This window comes from Semicossyphus pulcher, unplaced genomic scaffold (genome assembly GCF_022749685.1).
Source record: "Semicossyphus pulcher isolate SPU_LCO1_2020_fin unplaced genomic scaffold, fSemPul1.0.p SCAF_7, whole genome shotgun sequence".
In the NCBI taxonomy this organism is placed as follows: Eukaryota; Metazoa; Chordata; class Actinopteri; order Labriformes; family Labridae; genus Semicossyphus; species Semicossyphus pulcher.
This window is the reverse complement of record NW_027211748.1, coordinates 3,480,317-3,500,840: the sequence shown is the minus strand read 5'-3', so window position 1 is coordinate 3,500,840 and position 20,524 is coordinate 3,480,317. Positions and strand designations below refer to the sequence as shown.

The 20,524-nt window shown below is 42.3% G+C and overlaps 1 protein-coding gene across 1 annotated transcript in view; it reads left to right on the top strand.

The window, feature by feature from the left end:
• Positions 1–17,106, top strand: part of jph1b (junctophilin 1b) — a 28,043-nt gene extending 10,937 nt beyond the window's left edge. The window contains exons 3-7 of the mRNA XM_069684665.1: positions 4,847–4,965; positions 5,503–5,766; positions 9,353–9,780; positions 10,543–10,639; positions 16,125–17,106. Coding sequence (XP_069540766.1) covers positions 4,847–4,965; positions 5,503–5,766; positions 9,353–9,780; positions 10,543–10,623 — 892 coding nt within the window. The 3' untranslated portion in view covers positions 10,624–10,639; positions 16,125–17,106. The remainder of the gene's footprint in view (positions 1–4,846; positions 4,966–5,502; positions 5,767–9,352; positions 9,781–10,542; positions 10,640–16,124) is intronic.
• The last annotated feature ends 3,418 nt before the right edge of the window (positions 17,107–20,524 follow it).

The window sequence follows — 20,524 nt, the reverse complement described above, 5'->3', positions numbered from 1 at the left end:
ATGTTACCTGTGTGAAATCACCTCAGAGAGCCGCATCATTGTTCATGCATGAGTTTGTCTGTTGCAATAAACCAGGTTCTGCCTTTATATTAGACCAGGTGATGGAGAGATCTGTCAGTGAGGGGAAAGAGCAGAGAAAAGGTCCCTGACTGATTGAACAGGAAATTAAACCCTGACACTCCACAGGCCTAATGGTACAGTGTTGTACTCTCAACTCCAGTTGGAAAGGAAACGTTTCCATTCCCATTATGTCATGAAGTTATAGGCGATCAATCAGCTGTTGAAAGAGGTTTGTTTTGACTTCAGGTAGAGAGAGAGTGTGCTTTGGCTTCTGTTGTTGCCAGTGGATACCAATATAACTAACATGGGATATCCAGGACTTCCTCTTCAGTGCACGGGCCCAGTGTTTACAGTCGATAGAGATAAAATATTTGATGATGGACGGTGGGTTCTAGGATTGCATCGCTTCCAGTTTGTTCTGCCTCCTCTGCCTTACACATTGACACATACAACCAAGGCGCAACGAGAGGCTCAATACTAGGACAACAAACATAAACCAGAAAAAAAAGATTTGTTTCTCAGTAATGTTTCCCTGTTTTGTACCCTGACCCCTCAGTGGAGCATGTTTCTTACAGAATCAGCAGCTGATCTCTGAGTGGGCCTCTATGATCACATGATCAAAACAAAGAGACTGTCAAATAAGACTCCTCTATATTACTCACAGGAATCAGACCAGACTGTACGTAAGAGGTGGACGTAGCCCAGTGACCATTTTAAAGCCTCCAGTCATGGCACTTTGCCCATCATGACCTTTTATTTGACCCCTTCCTCCCCTCCAGCTCCACCAAGTATAAACCATATGAGGAGGACAGGGTGCAACTGGTGGAGGGTGAAGTTATCGGCAAATGTTATCGCTAGCTTGGTAATCAAGGTGCATCAATGACTCACAGTAACTGTGATATGAATTGAAATGGTTAGCTAAAAAAGTTCTTACTAAAAAAGGTCAGACGTACTCCTTTGTGTCTTTTAGAACAACTGATCTTGTCAATCACAGGTAGCCCTGATCTAACCCCCCCCCCCCCCCGCTTTCTGGTCTGTGTGACTCTAAATGGGAGCATCAGTGACTAAATGAACATCATGCTGTGTTGAAGAAGACTTGAAACGAGAGATTGAGACCATAAACTCGTTAGGAACATGTTTACTGAGGGAATAACTCGGGAGAGAAGGAGGACCAGTTTCTCATAGACTTCTATAGGATCACATTCTTTAAAACCAGTGGAGAAAAAAATGCAGGTTTAAAACAGTTCTGCATCAGCTTCAGTTTTCAGACCCTGAGGTAACATCCACTCCTCCCACACTCAGCGCCGTGTTTAATCGCTACACACGATTTGTGATTGTAATTAATTTGATGTTGCTAATGTTAGCGTCCTCTCAGCAGGTGTTTTCTTTACCTCACAGGGACTCTGTGTCTCTGGCACATGGTATGCTAACTTTCTGCTGACAGATTGAACAGTTTTGTTCCTGTAGTGTGTGGAGAGCAACTCTATGACCCAAACAGCACACCAAACACGAACACATTGACTCACCAACAACCAGAGTCCGACTCTCACCGCTGGAAATCTTACTAAATCTCTGGCGGTCAAACGAGACTTTAGAGTAAACAAACATGGCGGACGACGGGCAGGAAGAATTGGTGATGATAGTTCATAAAGACAAAAGAACAAACTGTGGATGAAGTGGTGGAGACGGCGTGAACACGGGCTGGACATGTTACTTTATGCTGCACGTTTGCTTTTGCCGCCATGGCTGCGGTTGTTGTACTTCCTGCTTCAGTCAGCTCACTTCCTGATTGGGTGTCATTTGGTCCCATGTGACGATCCACAGAGAGCGTGCATGGCTGTCCTCGGGGTTCCCCCCCACACAACAGGATATCAAACCGTAAATATTGAACATGTTTAATATTTGAAATCTGTGCGACCACAATGCTCAGACATCTTTAGAATAGGGCGAGCATATTTTCAAGCCTCCAAATATGGTCTTTGATTTTACCACAAACCCACATGTATGAGCTCATGGTACAGATTTTTCATCAGTGCACCTTTCAACACCATGGACGGTGCCTCAGCAGATAAAAAATCATGTCTCCCAAGATCAACCGAAACTTTAGGCCTAATTATATAACACCAGTAAACACAAAACTCAAGGACTGCATTGGTGTAACAGAACATATTCATTCATTTATTACCAGATCGCTCATCTGCATGCTAACAGCTAACAATCTGTTCTAGATCAAACATTCAACCTGAGACAAATTCTTCTTGTTGCTTCATGAGGCTTGTTACTAATCTGCATCATGATGTTGTTATTTCAGCAAACCGTTAGAGCCGTTAACAAAAACAAGGTAGGCCTGGGAATACTTTGAGACCAATGTAACTGAAATAGAAATATGGAAACATAAAAATGGCGTGACAGCTCGCCTACCTGATGCCACGCAGCAGGTCCTTTCAGTATGATAAGCAGGGCAAGCTAAGCAACAGCCGCACGGCGAGATTGATAGACACATGTCCAAACAAATCAGTATTGAACTCTGACCAGCGGTGCATTTGTGATGTTTTTCTATTGGTTAAAACACCAACAGCCATGGCAACGACATAGATTGACATACAGTATATACAGACAAATCAGTGCTACAAGCGTGGTGCATTGTTTCAGTATTTCAATTGGTCAAAACCTGGACATTTTTTTTATGATAACACTTCATTTGGTTTTTCAATTAGACACATGAAACCTGGACATTTTAGGGTTTTATAGAATTTGTCGGGACTCGGGACACAGAATTCGAAAATGGGACCATCCCAGTCAAATTGGGATGTATCGTCACCCTACCTTAGAACCATCAGAACTCTATCGGGGGGATCAGGCCCAAAATCAGCCTGATTATCTGGTAGTCACTTTACATTTCAGACTGTTCTCTGGGTTTGTGGGGGACCTAGGTGAGCAATTTCAGCAAGGGTTTAAGGGATCCTCCTCTAACAACATTTTACATTTTCAATGTAATTTATACACACCGTATCACCTTTTTCCACCATTATTACCATGCATGCAAAACTGGAATATTATTAGCAAACAACACCCAGAAAGCTGAAAGATAAAGACTGCTGAAGAATTCAACTGAGAACAGACGGCAGTGTTTCAGTCTCCAAGTTCAACTTGCATGAAGTGAGCATCAGGTAGCTCCAGAGGATAACACAGGCTAACTTGAGTTGACTGCATTACTAACGAGGGGCGGAGCTAAATATTCCACGAGAGATGTTGTCATGGTAAGGGGTGAGGATCAGCTGTTTATGTCCACCTGTCAGGTAGAGAGAAGGTGTAAAGTAGTGATGCAGTAATGAGAAAAATAAATCTGTCTGACCTGCTGCAGACTGAGGAGGAGTCACTGAACACCTGTACATCATCACAGGAGGCACACCTGCACACCCTGACAGGTGCTGAAACACCTGCAGACACCAATCTGACTCAGAGGGGGGAGAGGCTGCTGATAGGAGACAACAGAGTCTGCAGGGGATGGTCAGAGTTTCAGCCCACTTCTCCCCCCGAGAGAGAGAGGGAGAGAGAGAGACACAGAGAGGGAGAGTGAGGGAGAGAGAGAGAGAGAGCGAGAAAGAGAAAGAGAGAGAGAGCGCGAGAGAGAGAAAGAGAGAGAGAGAGAGAGAGAGACAGACAGACGGAGAGAGACAGAGAGAGAGACAGAGCAGCACTTTGATGTTCAGATTGTGTGTGTATATTTGTGTTCAGGGGTCTGCTTGAGAGTGTGTGTGTGCAGGGAATGTGTGTGTGTGTGTGTGTGTGTGTGTGTGTGTGTGTGTGTGTGTGTGTGTGTGCGTGTGTGTTTGTGTGTGTGTGTGTCTCAGAGGCAGTGCTTGTCTAAATAAGGCTGGAGAGGAGGACGCTTATCAACAGCTGACAGCAATACACCCCCCCCCCCCCCCCCACACACACACACACACACACACACACACTCCACAGCTCTGTGTGTGTGTTCTCTGGTGACATGGTGACCTTTGGTGTGCTGCTATTTGTTTCATTGAGTCTCTGCTGGTTGTTAATCGCTCTCAAACGAGCCGTGCTGATTCAACAGAGAACTAGTTTGTGTTGAGACGCACAGAGAGCGCTGAGCTCTGTGGGGATCACTGAAGGAGATCAAAGAGATCTGATCACAGCAAGTGATCCAGTAACGATCAATAGTTCTGTATGTCTGTGATGTGTTGCTCCCTCAGAGAGTCCTCCACGTGTGTGATGCTGGCAGCATGAAGGCAGTGAGGGATGAAATAAACAGGAGGAATAAAGTCCTGGGGGGGGTCAGGTTTAGACTCCTCACTCTGTGTGTGTGTGTGTGTGTGTGTGTGTGTGTGTGTGTGCGTGTGTTTGTGCGTGTGCGTTTCCTTCAGTCCTGTTCTCCGTCAGTCAGTAGCTGTGTGTGAATCCAACTCAGTGTTTGTCTGATGAGCAGCCTGTCACACTGAGGCATCACATACATGAGCAGTGATTGGAAGACTTCTCAGTGTGTTTCCTGTTGATCAACTAATGAGGAGCCAGCTGCCCTGACAGTCAGACCTCCGACTGTTTCCGACAAGTTTAATGTGCAAACAAGAGTTCCACATCCTTCACGTGATCACATGTGTTTTTGCACATGTGAAGTGATGTGTGTGTTTTCTGTGAGGGTGTTGCAGCTCTAAAAGTCATATTAGCTCGGTGTGGAGCAGGTCACCTTTGTCAGGTGTATCTGAAGTGTTTCTCATGTTTGTCTGCCAAAATACAAAGCTGTGTCTGTGTGTGTCTGCAGGACGTCCCACGCTCGGGCCAAAGGAGAGGCTGCAGACCAGGCTGGACAGTCGGCCAATCAGGACTCAGATATCGCCCGAGCTGTGGCCAGAGAGCTGTCCCCTAACTTCCACCAGCCAGGTAACAGCAGCAGTAACATACCTATAATACAGAGCTTAGTGTAATGCTATACACTACAGTCATGGGAATCAAACCCTGATAACTGCTTTATTGATCCATGGAGCTAACAGCAGTGTGATCAGTCACTTCCTGTTTTAGAGTTAGCTATAAAGCTGCTGTATTTGAACTCAAATTAACCAGTGATGTTTTTCTACATACACATGCCCAAGATTAGCCAACAGATGCTAAAAGATGCTAGCGTTAATTGACCCTAGTATCCCTGTGCTAAAGTCTTGATAGAGACGCTCTAGCTTCAGGCTTCCCTTTCATCCTGAGCTCTGCTGCGTGGGCAGAGGTCAGCACCTTTGTCCAGACTGAACCAGACAGGCACTTACTTTGATTTGTACGCTATGATAACTGGTAGACATGATGCACACAACTCTGAAAATCAGACCTAAGCTGTAAAACCGACCTGGGTTAGGATCTCTGTTGTGTTTGAAAGTGTTTTTATGAGTCTGACCTGCTGTGGTAACTTGGTTAACCTTTCTTTGTTTTCAGGCCCTGACTACATCCGGCAGAAGTATAATGAGCCAGTGGAGGTGAAGGAGGTTGTGGAGGAGAAAAAGGAGAAGTCTCCATCAGGGAGCCCTCATTTCTACAGAAAGGGCACGACACCCAACCAGTCTCCCTCTCAGAGCCCCGGGCCCAGCCCCCCTCCCTCACCCACCACTGTTAAAAAGTCCTTTTTCAGTAAGAGTCCCGCCAGCGTTGCTCCTGCTGCCAAGGAGAACAAAGCCCCGACGGCCGAGTCTCTGACAGCAGGTAAGAAAGTAAATCTGACTAACACGTCGTCCTGATGAAACACCAGCAGCTTGAACAGTCAGCTGATGGTTTAACAGAATGAGCAGACAGTTCCTGTCAAAGAGATTTATATGTGTGTGTGAAGGACAAGCAGGATTCATATATCCAGGCCTGTGCTAAAAGTCTTATTGTGTAGAATCAGAGCTTTGAGAGGAGTGCTGCTAAGACGCAGCAAGAATACTCCTGTACTTATTAAATGTCAGTTTGCCCACTCTCGTTCTGTTAGTGTGGATAACCTGACGTGAAACATGTGGCTGCTGTTCCTGTTGCTCTGGGAACACCAGTGCGCTGCTCTGTGGGCCTCTGTGAGGCTATGCTGAAGATAATAAATGAGTCACACTTGTTTGGCCCCTGAGCAGCTCACAGAGGAATGACTGGACCACTTGTGGACACAGTTACCAGTTCTCTCATAAGAGCCATGGTCTATCTCAACCCAAGGACCAGTCAGAGTTTGAGTCCATGTTTGATTATGATCAATGTTCACTGTGTCATCATCATGTCCAGGATTTATGTGTCATGTTATTTCTGTTTTGTTTACCCCATGAATACTAATAAAAAGAAACTGAAAAAATGTCCCAGTGGAGTCACATTCTACAACTGTGTCTCTTCATCATTATATCATAGACTGTATATACGAAGTCGACGTAGCCACTGTGACGTCACCCACTGGTGGACTGCTGTTTGAAAGCCTCAGGGCATTTTGGCAGTCACCATCTTGTTTCCTTGGAATCAGAAGTGACCACATTTGGACATCAGGGTGGATGCACCTGCTATATCTCTGTCTATTTTTTAAATTATATAGAGTAGGATGGTAAAGAACAGTATTTGTCCAGTCCATGCCCTCTGAGAAACACACCAGGTCACTAAAAAATGTATTTGTTAAAATTATTGGGTATGATAGGATCTTGTAGCAAGTTTCAATGAGGGTTTAGTGTTTGTTACTTTGGGTCCGTGAAGACCTCTAAGCCCTTTTTGCACCCACTCCTTACCAACGGTAGCAAATACATTGTCCCCGTCTTCAAAGTGACTTTACCTTGATGCCCCCTTGTGCAAAGTCTGTGTTGTGTCCAAGTGAGATGAAGTGTGAACTCATCAGGTAATTGTCTGAAGTGTCCACAGCGAGTGAGTGGGTGTGTTGATGACGTTGTCAATGTTACCTGAGTCTTGGAACTCCTCTCTACTTGCCAGTAGAGGTCGACCGATTGATCATTTTGGCCGATTAATCGGCCCCGATAGGACTTATTAAAAACTATCATCATCGACAGATCTGGGCTCCGATAGTGGCCGATGGCTGTGCAGCCTCAGGTGGGGACGTACATCGCGTGCATTCGCCTTTTTAATGGAGTCACCATACGTGACATACAGGTAATGCAGCTACCTGGGATAATTAATGAAAGTTAACTTTACAACACAGCTTTATTCACAAATTATGATCATGATAAGGTTGTTGTTTATAGTATTGCATCATAAATAAAATTAGACTATCGTTAACTTTCACTGCTTTTCTGCCGAGCACATGCTGCTGTCTCTGTTTAGCTAGCAAGCTCGCTACAATTTGGCTAGCAGTGAGTGCAAGCCTAGCACAACTAATGGGATCATATCTGATCATTTTAGGGGCACTTTTGCTGAAAACATAAGTTTGCGTGTGCAACTCCCGAGGATACTCTGAACAACTGTTAGAAAACCATGAAATGCCACTCGTACGTGGAGACCGTGAGAGGGGTGGGTGGGGGCTAAACCTTTGCTGTACCAGGGAACAGCTGACAAGTGGTCCGTGATTCATATTATATCTGACTCGTTTCAGTTTATTTCTCCCCTCAGAAGTTATCTCTGGAATATAACGCAACAATATCAGCTCTCCACGATACAAGACAGGCAGGCAGGGAGGAAAATAAATCATTTAACTGTTACTTAGATTACTTACCAGTTTGGCGTTCTCTTGTATGATCCAACCACGTGACGTCAACTGTCCATTCATGACATGAAATCCCACTTTTTATGATCCTCCTCACTCCGGTAATGTGCACAAACACTAAGAGTTTGTAAGAGTGGGATTTAAAAACGTAACGGGACGCGCAGCATCTGGCCTGATATACGCCACGGAAGAGCTCATCGCCATGTATCCAACATATTTCCAACGATGTAATCCAGCGGATCATACTTCACTCCGTATCACACTCCGTACTTATTATCAAAGTCCAAGTGGCAAAAAACGGGTTTATTAAAAACCGGCGTTTGCAAAAGGCTGCTGTAGGAGTAAAGCACGTCACGACGTCAACACAAACTGTTGTGAACAACAATGTGTAGGTAACGTTAAAGGGAAAGAGCGAGAGACTGACACAGGGGCGATACATTTGCTTTTTATATAAGACTCTTATGGTAACTTCTTTGATGCTACTTGAGTTGTGTCTGCTGAATTAGTGTTTCTGTTTTTTTCTCCCAAATATATACCAGAAAGCTTCTGTGATGATAATAACCATTCATTTGTAACTTTAGTAAAACTTTACTTTATCAGAAAGGTTTTATTAAACCAGCAACTTTAAGAAAACAACTGCAGTATCATTTCAATTTAGAAATGATTAATGAAGTGCAACTTAAATCATTCATGTAGATTGAAATAAATATTAAATATATAAAAGTGATTAATAAGGTTATATATATATATATATATATATGTATACATTATCTATTTGATAGCCTATTTAGTTAATAGCTATATTGAATTGATTAACATGTTTCTTGTTTCTTACATTAGATGGCAGCTGGAGGAAACACAGTCCCTCTATGGGACTATTTTGCTGAGGAAAGGCTGTGGGCACAACAATTTGAGTTAGATGTTCATTTGCAGATTATATTTTCTTTACTACTTATTTTATTTATTTAGGTATTCATTACTCTTTGAGATTCATGTTCTGTTCCAGATTTATGTTTTTATTTTGTTATTTATTTGACATAGACTTTCAGTTCAACAGTTATGTGTAAGGATATGTAATGAAGATAAAGATTGTTCATTTCAATTAGTTTCATTTTTTTTTTCGTGGGGTAGGGAGATATCGGCCGATTAATCGGCTATCGGCTTTTTCTTCGTACAAACTATGGTTATTATATCGGCCTTTAAAAATCTACTATCGGTCGACCTCTACTTGCCAGCACTACTTTCTACTTGTTGTCCACTCTTTGGTTAATACTGAGGATACTTCAAAATACTAGTGTATTGATATGAACCATTTAGGACTAGTCCTCCTCCTGCAAGCTCTACCCAGGCGCCATACCTGGTCAAAACCAAACAGAGTATTTTCAGTAGTTAAGAACACGTCTCACGTGGACAATCTCCAGCATTTTCTGGATTGTATGTGACAGCAGATTAATTCACACACTCTGGAGCACTTAGAGATTCAGTACCGTGCCCAGCATGCAAACAAGAGAGAAATTCGAACATCCAACCCTAAAATTAGTTGACACTTGCTCCAACTCCTGAGCCACAGCTCCGACAACCAACATTGGTTCTTTGGTTAACCATCTTTCCTCTCATCTCTTCCATTGGCAGGCATAACAAAGGCAGCATCAAAACTTTCTCTCAGACAGGAAGTGAGGCAACAGGAGCCGCCAGCTGCCAAACCAGCTGTTCCCACAACAACCAGCAGTTACCCTAGCAATGGGCAGATTCACTCTCAGTACCACGGTTACTACGTCATGGCTGATGTCAAGGTTCCACCACCAGAAGACCCAATCGGTTTGGAGGATGACTTCCACCCATCAAGCCTTGCACGCTTGCCACCACCAGCCAAACAGATTGGACCACCAGCACTAAAGTCCCTGCCAGCCTCGAGCCCTTCATCAGCTCCAGCAAAAGAGGCCACCAAAGCACCAGAGCCTGCCAAGCCTAAAAGACAGGAATCAACCAAACCAAAGAGCCTCGCAGAAACAAAGAAAGCTAGCATGGAAATAGCTCCTGAAATTTTAGAAGAAGAGTCGGTGAGTTGGATCGCATTACCAAACGTGTTTTACATTGTAAGTTGCCGTTTTGACGGTATCATGGTGCGATTGGCTGAGCCCAAGGGGGAAGAACAGTTCTGGTAATTGTAATGTGAAAAGCACAGCTTGTTCTCTCCGGGCAGGTAGGTCCGATGAATGCCCCTCTCTAATGGTCACGACTCATTGAAATCACCTGGTTTAATGTCTGATTAGCATTAGAACGCCCTTATTCTGGGCCATGATGCCAAGATCTGAGACTCAAGCCATACAAGAAGTGGATGGCCTGATAGACATTTGTATGAACTGGAAAACAAACGTTGGCAGTGTTCTGATGGTGTTATAATTAAGACAGCCCTCAAATTGTTTCAAGTAAAAGATTTTAGTAAAGTATCTACTGCCCAACAATAATGTTTTAATTGAAGAAATGATTACGATTGGTTGGACAGTTTTCATCAAACAAGTTTAAATCGAAAAAAATCTTTGTGTTTGCTAACAGCTTTGTAGCTGAAAAAGAGATCATGTAATCAGCTGGATCATTTATCAAGACAAAGGCTGGCCACTGTGGGGCTTCTTCTGAAAAGCAAACACAGTCTACTCTATCTGTTCAAACATCTCATTTTGTCCGTTCTAGATGCTAACCAGACACTTTCTGAGCTATTAGTCTGACCTGGTCCAAAGAGCTGCTTATGGGGATCATATTCACTTTGTATATAGTATAATAAAACATATTAATCATAATGAACGTTTATTGTGTTTTCACAGGGCCCTAACTCTATCTTGGTGGCTTTGGTGATGCTGTTGAATGTAGGTCTAGCAATCATTTTTGTCCATTTCCTCACCTGACCAATTCTGAACTCAGGTAAGAATCTGTATCAAATACTCATTAAACTAAAACTGTGTTGTGTTCAATTTGTAAGTTACCTAGATAACTACCTGGATAATTAAAAGCTCATCAAAATCTATGTTTGAATGTTTTCTATTCATTCTCTCTAAAGTACATACTGGATATGTTTCTCCTACATAAAGCCATTGCCACAATATATGTTCTCTAGCATATGTTCTCTAATATATGTTTTCTAACATGTGTTCTCTAGCATGTATTCTCGAGTATATGTTCTCTAGCATATGTTCTCTAGTATATGTTCTCTAGTATATGTCCTCTACCATATGTTCTCTATCATATGTTCTTTAGCATATGTTCTTTAACATATGTCCTCTAACATATGTTCTTTAGCATATGTTCTCTAACATGTTCTCTAGCATATGTTCTTTAGCATATGTTCTTTAACATATGTCCTCTAACATATGTTCTTTAGCATATGTTCTCTAACATGTTCTCTAGCATATGTTCTTTAGCATATGTTCTCTAACATGTTCTCTACCATATGTTCTCTAGTATATGTCCTCTACCATATGTTCTCTAGCATATGTTCTTTAGCATATGTTCTCTAACATATGTCCTCTAACATATGTTCTCTAACATATGTTCTTTAGCATATGTTCTCTAACATGTTCTCTAGCATATGTTCTCTAACATGTTCTCTAACATGTTCTCTAACATGTTCTCTAGCATGTATCCTCTAGTATATGTTCTCTAGCATATGTTCTCTAGTATATGTTCTCTAGCATATGTTCTCTAGTATATGTCCTCTACCATATGTTCTCTAGCATATGTTCTTTAGCATATGTCCTCTAACATATGTTCTTTAGCATGTGTTCTCTAACATGTTCTCTAGCACATGTTCTTTAGCATATGTTCTCTAACATGTTCTATACCATATGTTCTCTAGTATATGTCCTCTACCATATGTTCTCTAGCATATGTTCTTTAGCATATGTTCTCTAACATATGTCCTCTAACATATGTTCTTTAGCATATGTTCTCTAACATGTTCTCTAGCATATGTTCTTTAGCATATGTTCTCTAACATGTTCTCTAGCATATGTTCTCTAGCATATGTTCTCTAACATGTTCTCTAGCATATGTTCTCTAACATGTTCTCTAGCATATGTCCTCTAGCATATGTTCTCTAGCATATGTTCTCTAACATGTTCTCTAGCATATGTTCTCTAGCATTTGTTCTCTAGCATATGTTCTCTAACATATGTTCTCTAGCATATGTTCTCTAACATGTTCTCTAGCATATGTTCTCTAGCATTTGTTCTCTAGCATATGTTCTCTAGTATATCTTCTCTAGTATATGTTCTCTAGCATTTGTTCTCTAGCATATGTTCTCTGGCATATGTTCTCTAGTATATGTTTGTTAGTGCCAGTGGAACCAGAATCCAGTAGCCATTTTCCAGACTCAGAGATCTGAGCATTGGAATTTCACTGTTTCAGTATGTTCAAGGGTTCAAGCTAAAGAGAAGCTAACTGGATTGATAGGTTTATATTTGCTTTATGTAGAATACCATGTTGTCGTCTGAGAAATAAGACCTAAATATAGACTAGAGTAGGTGGGTTGGGGTGAAGGGTTGAGGCAGAGCATTTGGAGCATGTGAGGAAACCAAAAAAGATCATCGTTACCAATGAGAGCAACATAAGGTTTACTGTATCTGCAGCAGATGGTGTCGACTTAGACTGACAGCTATTCTCAGAGGTTATCATTGGAAGGCTGGTCTGTTTTGTGATGGCAATCACCAAATGGGCAAAAGTAATGAAAAAGGTTAAGATAACTCTATTGAATGATGGGGAAACTTCCAAGTTGACCAGTCAGACTAGAGGGTTGAGATTAGGGCTGGGTCGATAAGGATTTCTCAATTCAATTCGATTCCAATTCACAAGGTTCCGATTCAATTCGATATCGATTTTTTCTTAGGGGCATTTCAGTTACAATATCAAAGAACCTCTAACCTGGTGCATTATCAAAATTTTTAATGTCTACAATAAGAATTGACCCCGAAGAAGTTACATCATTTACTTTTTATTTAACATGACCAACACACAGCAGTCACACAATATTAAAGGGCCTATATGTAAGATTTCACATATATTGATCAATCAAATATCATTTTTTATTGCCAATGTGTGAAGGGATAGTAGAGGAACTGATAAATTGAGACCTTCCCCAACTTCCTCCATCGGCCCAAATAACCTGTGGGCTGATTTTTATGTAAAGCACTCAGGACGGTTTATATGGGAAACAAGAGGATGTGACATATCTGCGCGTTAGCGAGTACCTCTGCCAAGAGCTCATTCTACGCCACTACAGTCAACAGTGTGCAACACGAGACAACGCAAGCTGTGAAATGGAGACGGATAATGTTAACAAACGACAGCACCCACAACACCACCAACACAAACTACGCCCAAGAATAAAAAAAACTAACATAAGTTGTATCTAGTGAAGCGCGTCTGACCGAACAGGAAGTGATCGACGTCAGGGAGAAAACTAGAGTCAACATCGGCAGGGCATGTGAATCATGGAGACCTTCGATTGCTTTTGGGGACCAAAACAGACCCACAACTTATTGTTGTCATAGAAACAAAACCCGCGTGCAGCGTTCTCTCACCGGGTGCAGCGTTTTTTCTCTCACAGCACAAGTGTTTCATCCCAGCTCTCTCCAGCCGCCCTGCCCCATCTGGCTAATGTTCGCTAATGCTTGTGATGATTTGCTGGTTCGCCGGTGTAATTTGCCGTTTGGTTACGAAGCACAATGCTGGAGTCATGCAGTGTATTTATGTTAGAGCTAGTTGGCTAACCTTAGCATGCTTGCTAACGTTATGACAAATACTATCTGAGTGTGTATGTCAGTTATCTAGCATGACACATAACTTCACCAGCTAACATGATACTAACTTAGGTATTATGAAAGTGTCGATTTTGGATAACATGATTCCGGTCAATGAACAGGTCTTGTCAGTGAAAAGTAAACAAGCCAGTGAGTTCCGAGCTTGAGCATGCTCAGTAACGTGTGTTTTCGGCAAAAGCCCCGGATGCTCGTTTATGCGTGCGAGTGTCTGCGCGAGGGCATACAAGAAGGTTGACTGCAGTTCCCTTAACGGCCGACCGTGTCGCTAGGAATGAGGATTTTCTGAAAGTTACATATAGCACCTTTAACAATTTTATGACTAAGACAGCTTATGAACTTTTTGTCTGTACGTCTGGCTCATGGTTTTGATTAAACAAACTGGGTTCAACTTGCGCGAGACTTGGCCATGAGATCTCATAGAGTGAAGAACAAAACCACATGAGACTAAGAGTTATGGGGAAAGGCATATTCTATAACAACACGCTGAAAATACACTTGCAGCCAAAGCCGACGCTAACAGAGAGTAACGTAAACATCAGTGCAAAACTAACTTACATATTCATGGCCGCACTCACGATAAAAAGAGCCCGTTGGCGATCACTGATGTCTCTGTAGTCGGTGCAGTAAAGAAGTCCGAGCCTGTCTCCCTCACTGCTGTGTTTCGGGGGGATGCACTGAGTCATGCTGCGTTCAGGAGCGCTCAGAAACGTGAGGTTTCTACACATATTTTTAAAGATTGATGTCGGGATTCATTAATTGATACTGAGTCATTCAAATGAGAATCGATTCGAATCGGAAAAATTGATTTTTTACACCCAGCCCTATTTGAGATTGATAAGGTACTGATAATGAAGTTCTGAGGACTGACTATCAGGAGTTAGGGCAGGATTTACAGCTTTAGTGTAAGAGAGGAATATACGAGGTGACTTAGAGTCAAGCATTTGAACTTCTGGAACGATAAAGGAGGAACAGAGTCAGTGAAGGTGTTGGAGGGACCTTGGACATGAGTGCCAAGTGGGACAGCGAATGATCGGCAGATATATAGGACGTTGCAGTGTCAGGATTACATGATTGTTTGCAGTGTGCAAACAACCATGTACCATCGTTGATGCTTGTGTTGTGAGTATTTTAAGTTTTTAATCAAAATCAAATTACTTGTGCTTAATGGTGCTGCCGTGGGGTGCTGAAAGATTGATGGTGTGTTTCTTTCTGTAGTAATTCCTACAATTGTGAGGGGGTTGATGTGGACGTTATGAAACTGAGTATGAGGAAATGGGCCTGTTATGAAGCCCTCATGGACCTTCCTCATGAGCAGATTGTCCACAGATTTTGAGATTGTTTGTGGCTGACTGAAGATTTGTACAATCAAAAGGAATAGATTATTGTGCTAAAATTCAGGGTATAAACTCCTTGATATATTCAACAAGAGCTAGATCAGGGTGGTTTTGAAGTGCAGTTGCTGAGACTGGAATGTTAATAGCCGTTGACAGGCACTTACCTTAATAAGGAGAAGATGTAAGGGTGTGCAGGGCCCTCTTTAGTGCATGTTGAGCCTGCCATGTTGAGGTCGACTGAGCTGACGATTCTGGAGTTTGGAGTTATGGGTGCTTTGGTGGTATCTGACGGTAAGGGGGAGAAAGCTGAAGCTCTTCATTGGGTTGATTTGACTTAGCATGAGCTGGAATGTAACAGCAAGAGGCGCCACACAGGGATCATGGCAGGGCTGCATCAGCAGCAAAGATCAGGCTGTAGATTTTGTTATCTGCTGGAAAAGGGCTGTGACAAGTTCAAGTGGAGGATACCTTTGTGTCCTTTAAGGAATCTTTTGGCAACTGGTAGATGAAGGACAGGCTTGATAAGGAAAAGATCTCCAGGATTACTGATGGTGATCTGTGTGTAAATTGGGTGGAAACTGGAAGAGAAAGAGTTTGGATTACAAATGGGAGGATCAATTGTGGACAGGATGAAGTTGATGGTTACAGGCCAGGCTAGAATGGATTGGGGGAATAGCTGAAGTTAGGAAAGACATAGGACCCAGGGACTGGTGAAAGGAACCTGCCACTCAGGTTCTAAATTCCCCTACTGAAGCGTGGGTGGATGATTTTGCTCGTAGGATTAAGTAGTACGGTGGCATATGGAGGTGATCAGACGATCAATACTGGGTTAACTTGACCCAGGACCAATGGTGTGTTTTGACCCAGTGCTGGTATTATTTTTACAGGACTGTTGGGTACTTGGCAATCACAAGTTGACACAGTACTTTGTTGGTGCTATATTGACCCACACAGGGATTTTTAGTTGGTATATTCTTTGACCCTTTACTAAGTCTTGCCCCTTTAGTAACTACTGTTACACCTGTCAGGTTCCCCATTCTCTGTTGGCACATGTGCAAAAGTGGCACTTTGACTTCAGACAGAAGAAGTCACTTCTAACTGAGGAGTCTCCAGCTGAAAGGACGGCCACAAATGACTTACCTATTTTAAAATCCAGGCTCTGTATTTATAGTTTCTGCTTTTAAACTATTTTAAACTTATTTTAAACTTTAACATAATATGCTACTGTACCTAATCCCTCATTTTCTTACCTTGCAGTGGACTCATGCAAACTAGGAGTCGCTAACTCTCCGTCAGCCAAAGGGGCCTTTTCAAAAAATGCCGCCAGTCAGAACGGCAGACACCAGCAGGACGGAGGACTGAAAATAGACGAATGAAGGAGGAGGAGGAGGAGGAGGAGGAGGAGAAGACTTGAAGGGAGAACACAGGAAGGAGAGAGGGGAAAAAGCAGAGAGAGAGAAAGATGAAACTTCCACCACCACCCACCCACCCCCCTTGGGTGCCTGAGACGGACCTGATTGGACTGGCGATGATTTGTGACTCCACTCAGTGACAGCTGAAGCAGGCAGTCACTGTTTAGAGAAGGGCCTCGGAGCCCCTCCATCATGGTTAGAAATAACAGGAGGCCTGCGGAGGAGAGTGAATGGGAGTGAGTGTGAGACCTGGCATCTGTACTGCCCATAAATGCCTGTAATGTGTGTGTGCTCATCCAACTGTTCAGCTCGTCTGGAAGCTTTGACATGCTGCAATAAAAAGCTTGTGCGTCGTCCAGCCGAGTGGAAGAGAATTTGTTTCCTAAACGATCCACCAGAGGAACAGAGACGCTTTAATGTTGGAAAAGTGATTATTGATCTTCACTTCAGCTATTGTTGGTCTCATGACTCATTCAATTCAACTTCCACTCACAACATCTAGAACAAATGTGCAATCAGTTAAGTTACATAAAACACTTTGAACTGCAGTGCACTTTAATTGAAATGTTCAGCAGGTCAGTCACACCAATCAATGCCTTCCTGCTGCCGTCTGCTGCACAGTGTGTCCATGACAAACAGCGTCCTGCTTCATGTGAGCAGCTTCAAGAGTTTGTAAACACCAAGGATCTTTGTTCACTGTTTCTACGCAGATTTTCTCTTACATAAAAATCCACAAAAACCTGTTTGGACAGAGGCCAAGCGTGTGCATATCTGTTTTACACGTACGTGTGTGTGTGTGTGTGTGTGTGTGTGTGTGTGTGTGTGTGTGTGTGGGTGGGTGGGCGGATGGTGCACTGGATATGTTCGTAGATGCACTTTGAGCTGATGGAAGCCAACAGCTGCCTTACCGTTTTACAGAGTGACGTGTTGGTGGGTGAGAAGGGCCGGGGCAGGAATGTGAAGCGCTCGGCTGTTCTCCCTCGGCCATGTCCTGGGAGAGCAGCTCTATTTATACCCGTCTGTCTATCGATCTGCTCAGGTCTGTTTTTATCTCTCTGCACACTGCTTTATGCACCACATCAGCTGGGTTTATCACAGAATAAAAGAATATGGTTACATTTGGACAAAATGAACCTTAACTTGATTATAATAAGTCCTTTCAACACAGTTTTTAAGGTCGTAGTAGGTGTCACATTTGTTTTTAGGAACCAGTCTTTATTTTTAAATGACCCCTCGTATCTGCTCCATCTTTGTTTTCACTTCTGTTTGTGATAACATGGAGTATGACTGCTGTTTATACATGTGGACACACAACCTGATGTGTCATGATGCAGATTAATCCGTCCCAGCTCATCTGTCTCACATTTTAAGCTAGCTAGTGTTGTACTTATTAATCTGATGACTGTTATTAGCATGTACAGTACCACTGCACGCTACTAACATTAATGCCCCTTTAAACTGCTGCTTCTATTAGCAGTTTGTTCCTCTTACAGATACACAGCCTGTAGGCTGCTAGCTGCTAGCAAGGCTAACACCTGCTAGCTTGAGCTAAATACTAGCTGTTAGCTAGCTTTGAAGAGCAGCCAGGTCAGCTGCTAGCTTTGCTTAGGCAAATGCTGCATTCAGGTGGAAAGTTGGTCTTCGACTTTGTTGTTCGAGCTCTAACAACATGTTGGAAACAACATGGACGCTACGATGTTAATATGTTTGTGTTGTGTTGCTCAAAACTAATCCAGGTCACTACGTGGTCAGCACTGACACCACACACTTTACATGAGAGCAGTTTGCTCAGCTTGATTATTTTGACAAATGAATGCAGAGCGTCACTGTTTGATGGAGCTGAATGCTAGCCTGTTTAAGCTAGCTTAAAGAGCTGTTAGTCAGCAGATTCTGTGACAGTGACAGTGAGACAGTTGGAAATTTTAAATTGATCAATCATCAAAGTTTATTGTTATTTGAAATGAAGTGATCATTTCTGCCCTGTGAAGACCCCAAGCAGTGAGCTGACAGGAAGTGCTCAGGCTGCAGAGGAGAAGGGAGAGTAGCGTCTGTGTCGACACTGAAGGTGTTTCTCAGGCAGACTGATGTACAGCAGGAGACAGACAGCAGACACATGCAGGCTAGCGCCTCTGTGGCTCTGGTTAACTAACTTCAGGCTCCTGTAAGCATGCTGTAAGTTTGTCTTTTTTGATACAGGATGCTCCTCCAGTAAGAGGCTGTGTGGGAGCTTCTGTTTCATTTCACTGGCCATAGAGACTTCATTGAACCAAGGTTACCTGTGTAACTCTTGTTTGGAGGCGTAATGTAAAGAGTGAGCAGCACCAGTTATGATGCTGTGTTCACAGACCGCTGTGTGACGTGACATGGAGACATCTCAGTCTGTTTACACCAGATCATCACCTGAAATACTCTGATGACATCTACTGCACGAGTTACATCACAACACCTGCTGATATTTATTTTGTTTAAAGCTATATTTCATATAACCGACTGTATTTTTGTGTTACTGATGATTTCAGTCCAGAAAGAATCTCTCTCCTCTGCTCTGAGCGTCTTCCTCCGCTGCAGGCTGCAACTCTCTTCACCGAGGACTTTATGTTCAGAGCTGTTAGAAACAAAAGTTTGACTCTGTATATTTTTGTATTTTCATGTTTAAACTATCAGTAAATTTCTCTTTACTTAAAGAATGTATTTATAGATGTTGAGTTGATAGTTTCAGACTGAGCCTTTGTCACACACACACGCGTTATCGTGCAGTGTTTCCTTCTGTCAGTAACACAGAAACATATTAAAGAGCACTAACAGAAGGACAATGATTTATTTATTAATTTATATTTTGATGTAAAACCAGTTAAACTGAGACATTTCACTAACATGATATCTGTGTTGTGTAACAAATGTCCCATGATTCATTTCAGTTGTTGCCAAACAAATATTACGATCTGACTCATCTTCTCACTTTGTGATTTATAAAAAAAGACTTTGTTGTTAATAATATTTAAATTACAGAAAGAAACAAAGAGTGAGCGTTTAGCTTTTAGTGTTTAATACCTGCTTTTCTCTTAGAGTTGAATCTTTACTGAAGTTACTGATTTATGTTGTAATTTATTGACAGCTGCTGGTGTGTGACTGAATCAGCCTCTTTAACACGCATGATGACATGTTGGATATTTTTATGTGTTTGGATGAAAGTTTAGATATTTGAACTCTTAAAGAAGTTTACTGTGGGAGGAGAAGCCTGGTCTTAAACATGTGTCCACCCTGACTGTTGATTTATCGTTGCTGTGGAGTGACTGTGGTGCAGAGTTAGCATGAAGCTAACAGGCTGGATGTGTAAAGTATTGAGTCTCTTTGTGATGAGCTGCTGATAGGCTGGCTGCAGTCAGTCAACATTTACAGTTTTCTTTCATTAGTTTGGATTTTCTTTGAACAATATTGTTCTGTACATCTCTGTTCCCGTTTATCTCCTGCTGAATGTCCATCAGAAACAGCCCTGACCCTCAGTCTATTCCTTCACCTCTGCAGGGAAACATAGTTCATGTCAGCACGTTCAACAGAAACATTGGCTGTAAAGTTTTACTGTAGGTCCAGCACAGTTAATGGATGAGGGCGGTACATACAGGGCTGTTACAATAGTGTGAATAACACATAGTTTTATATCTGAATCACCAAAGATAACCTGCAGTGATGTGAAGTCTGCTTTTAAAGGTTAACTATATAAATATGTTCAGTCTTTACATTTAACTACATTTAAAACCTAATGAGCCCCATCATAATGTCATAATACTATAAACATAACAGTTATTACATGTTAATAACTGTTAATAACATGTAATAACTGTTATCAACTATCAGGGGTTTGCAAAGCAAACAGAGAAGTCTTCTTCAACACAACATGATGTTCATTTAGTCACTGATGCTCCCATTTAGAGTCACACAGACCAGAAAGAGGGGAGGGTTTAGGGCGGGGCCACCTGTGATTGACAAGTTGCCATGGTGACCTGAAAAATGTCAGAATTCGATTGTACTAAGACTCTGAGGAATCAGCTGTTTATTTTTCCCTGAGTACATTTTGTTTATAGCCTGTTTTTAGCTAGCAAAAATTAGCATGCAAGTTAATTTACTAATGTATAACCAAGCTAGTGCTAACATGAGCTGATATATTAGCATTTACTAAACATTCACTCCTCTCTAGCTCCACCCTCTCGTCCAAATATGGTCACTACTGTCTCCTGCAAACCAACA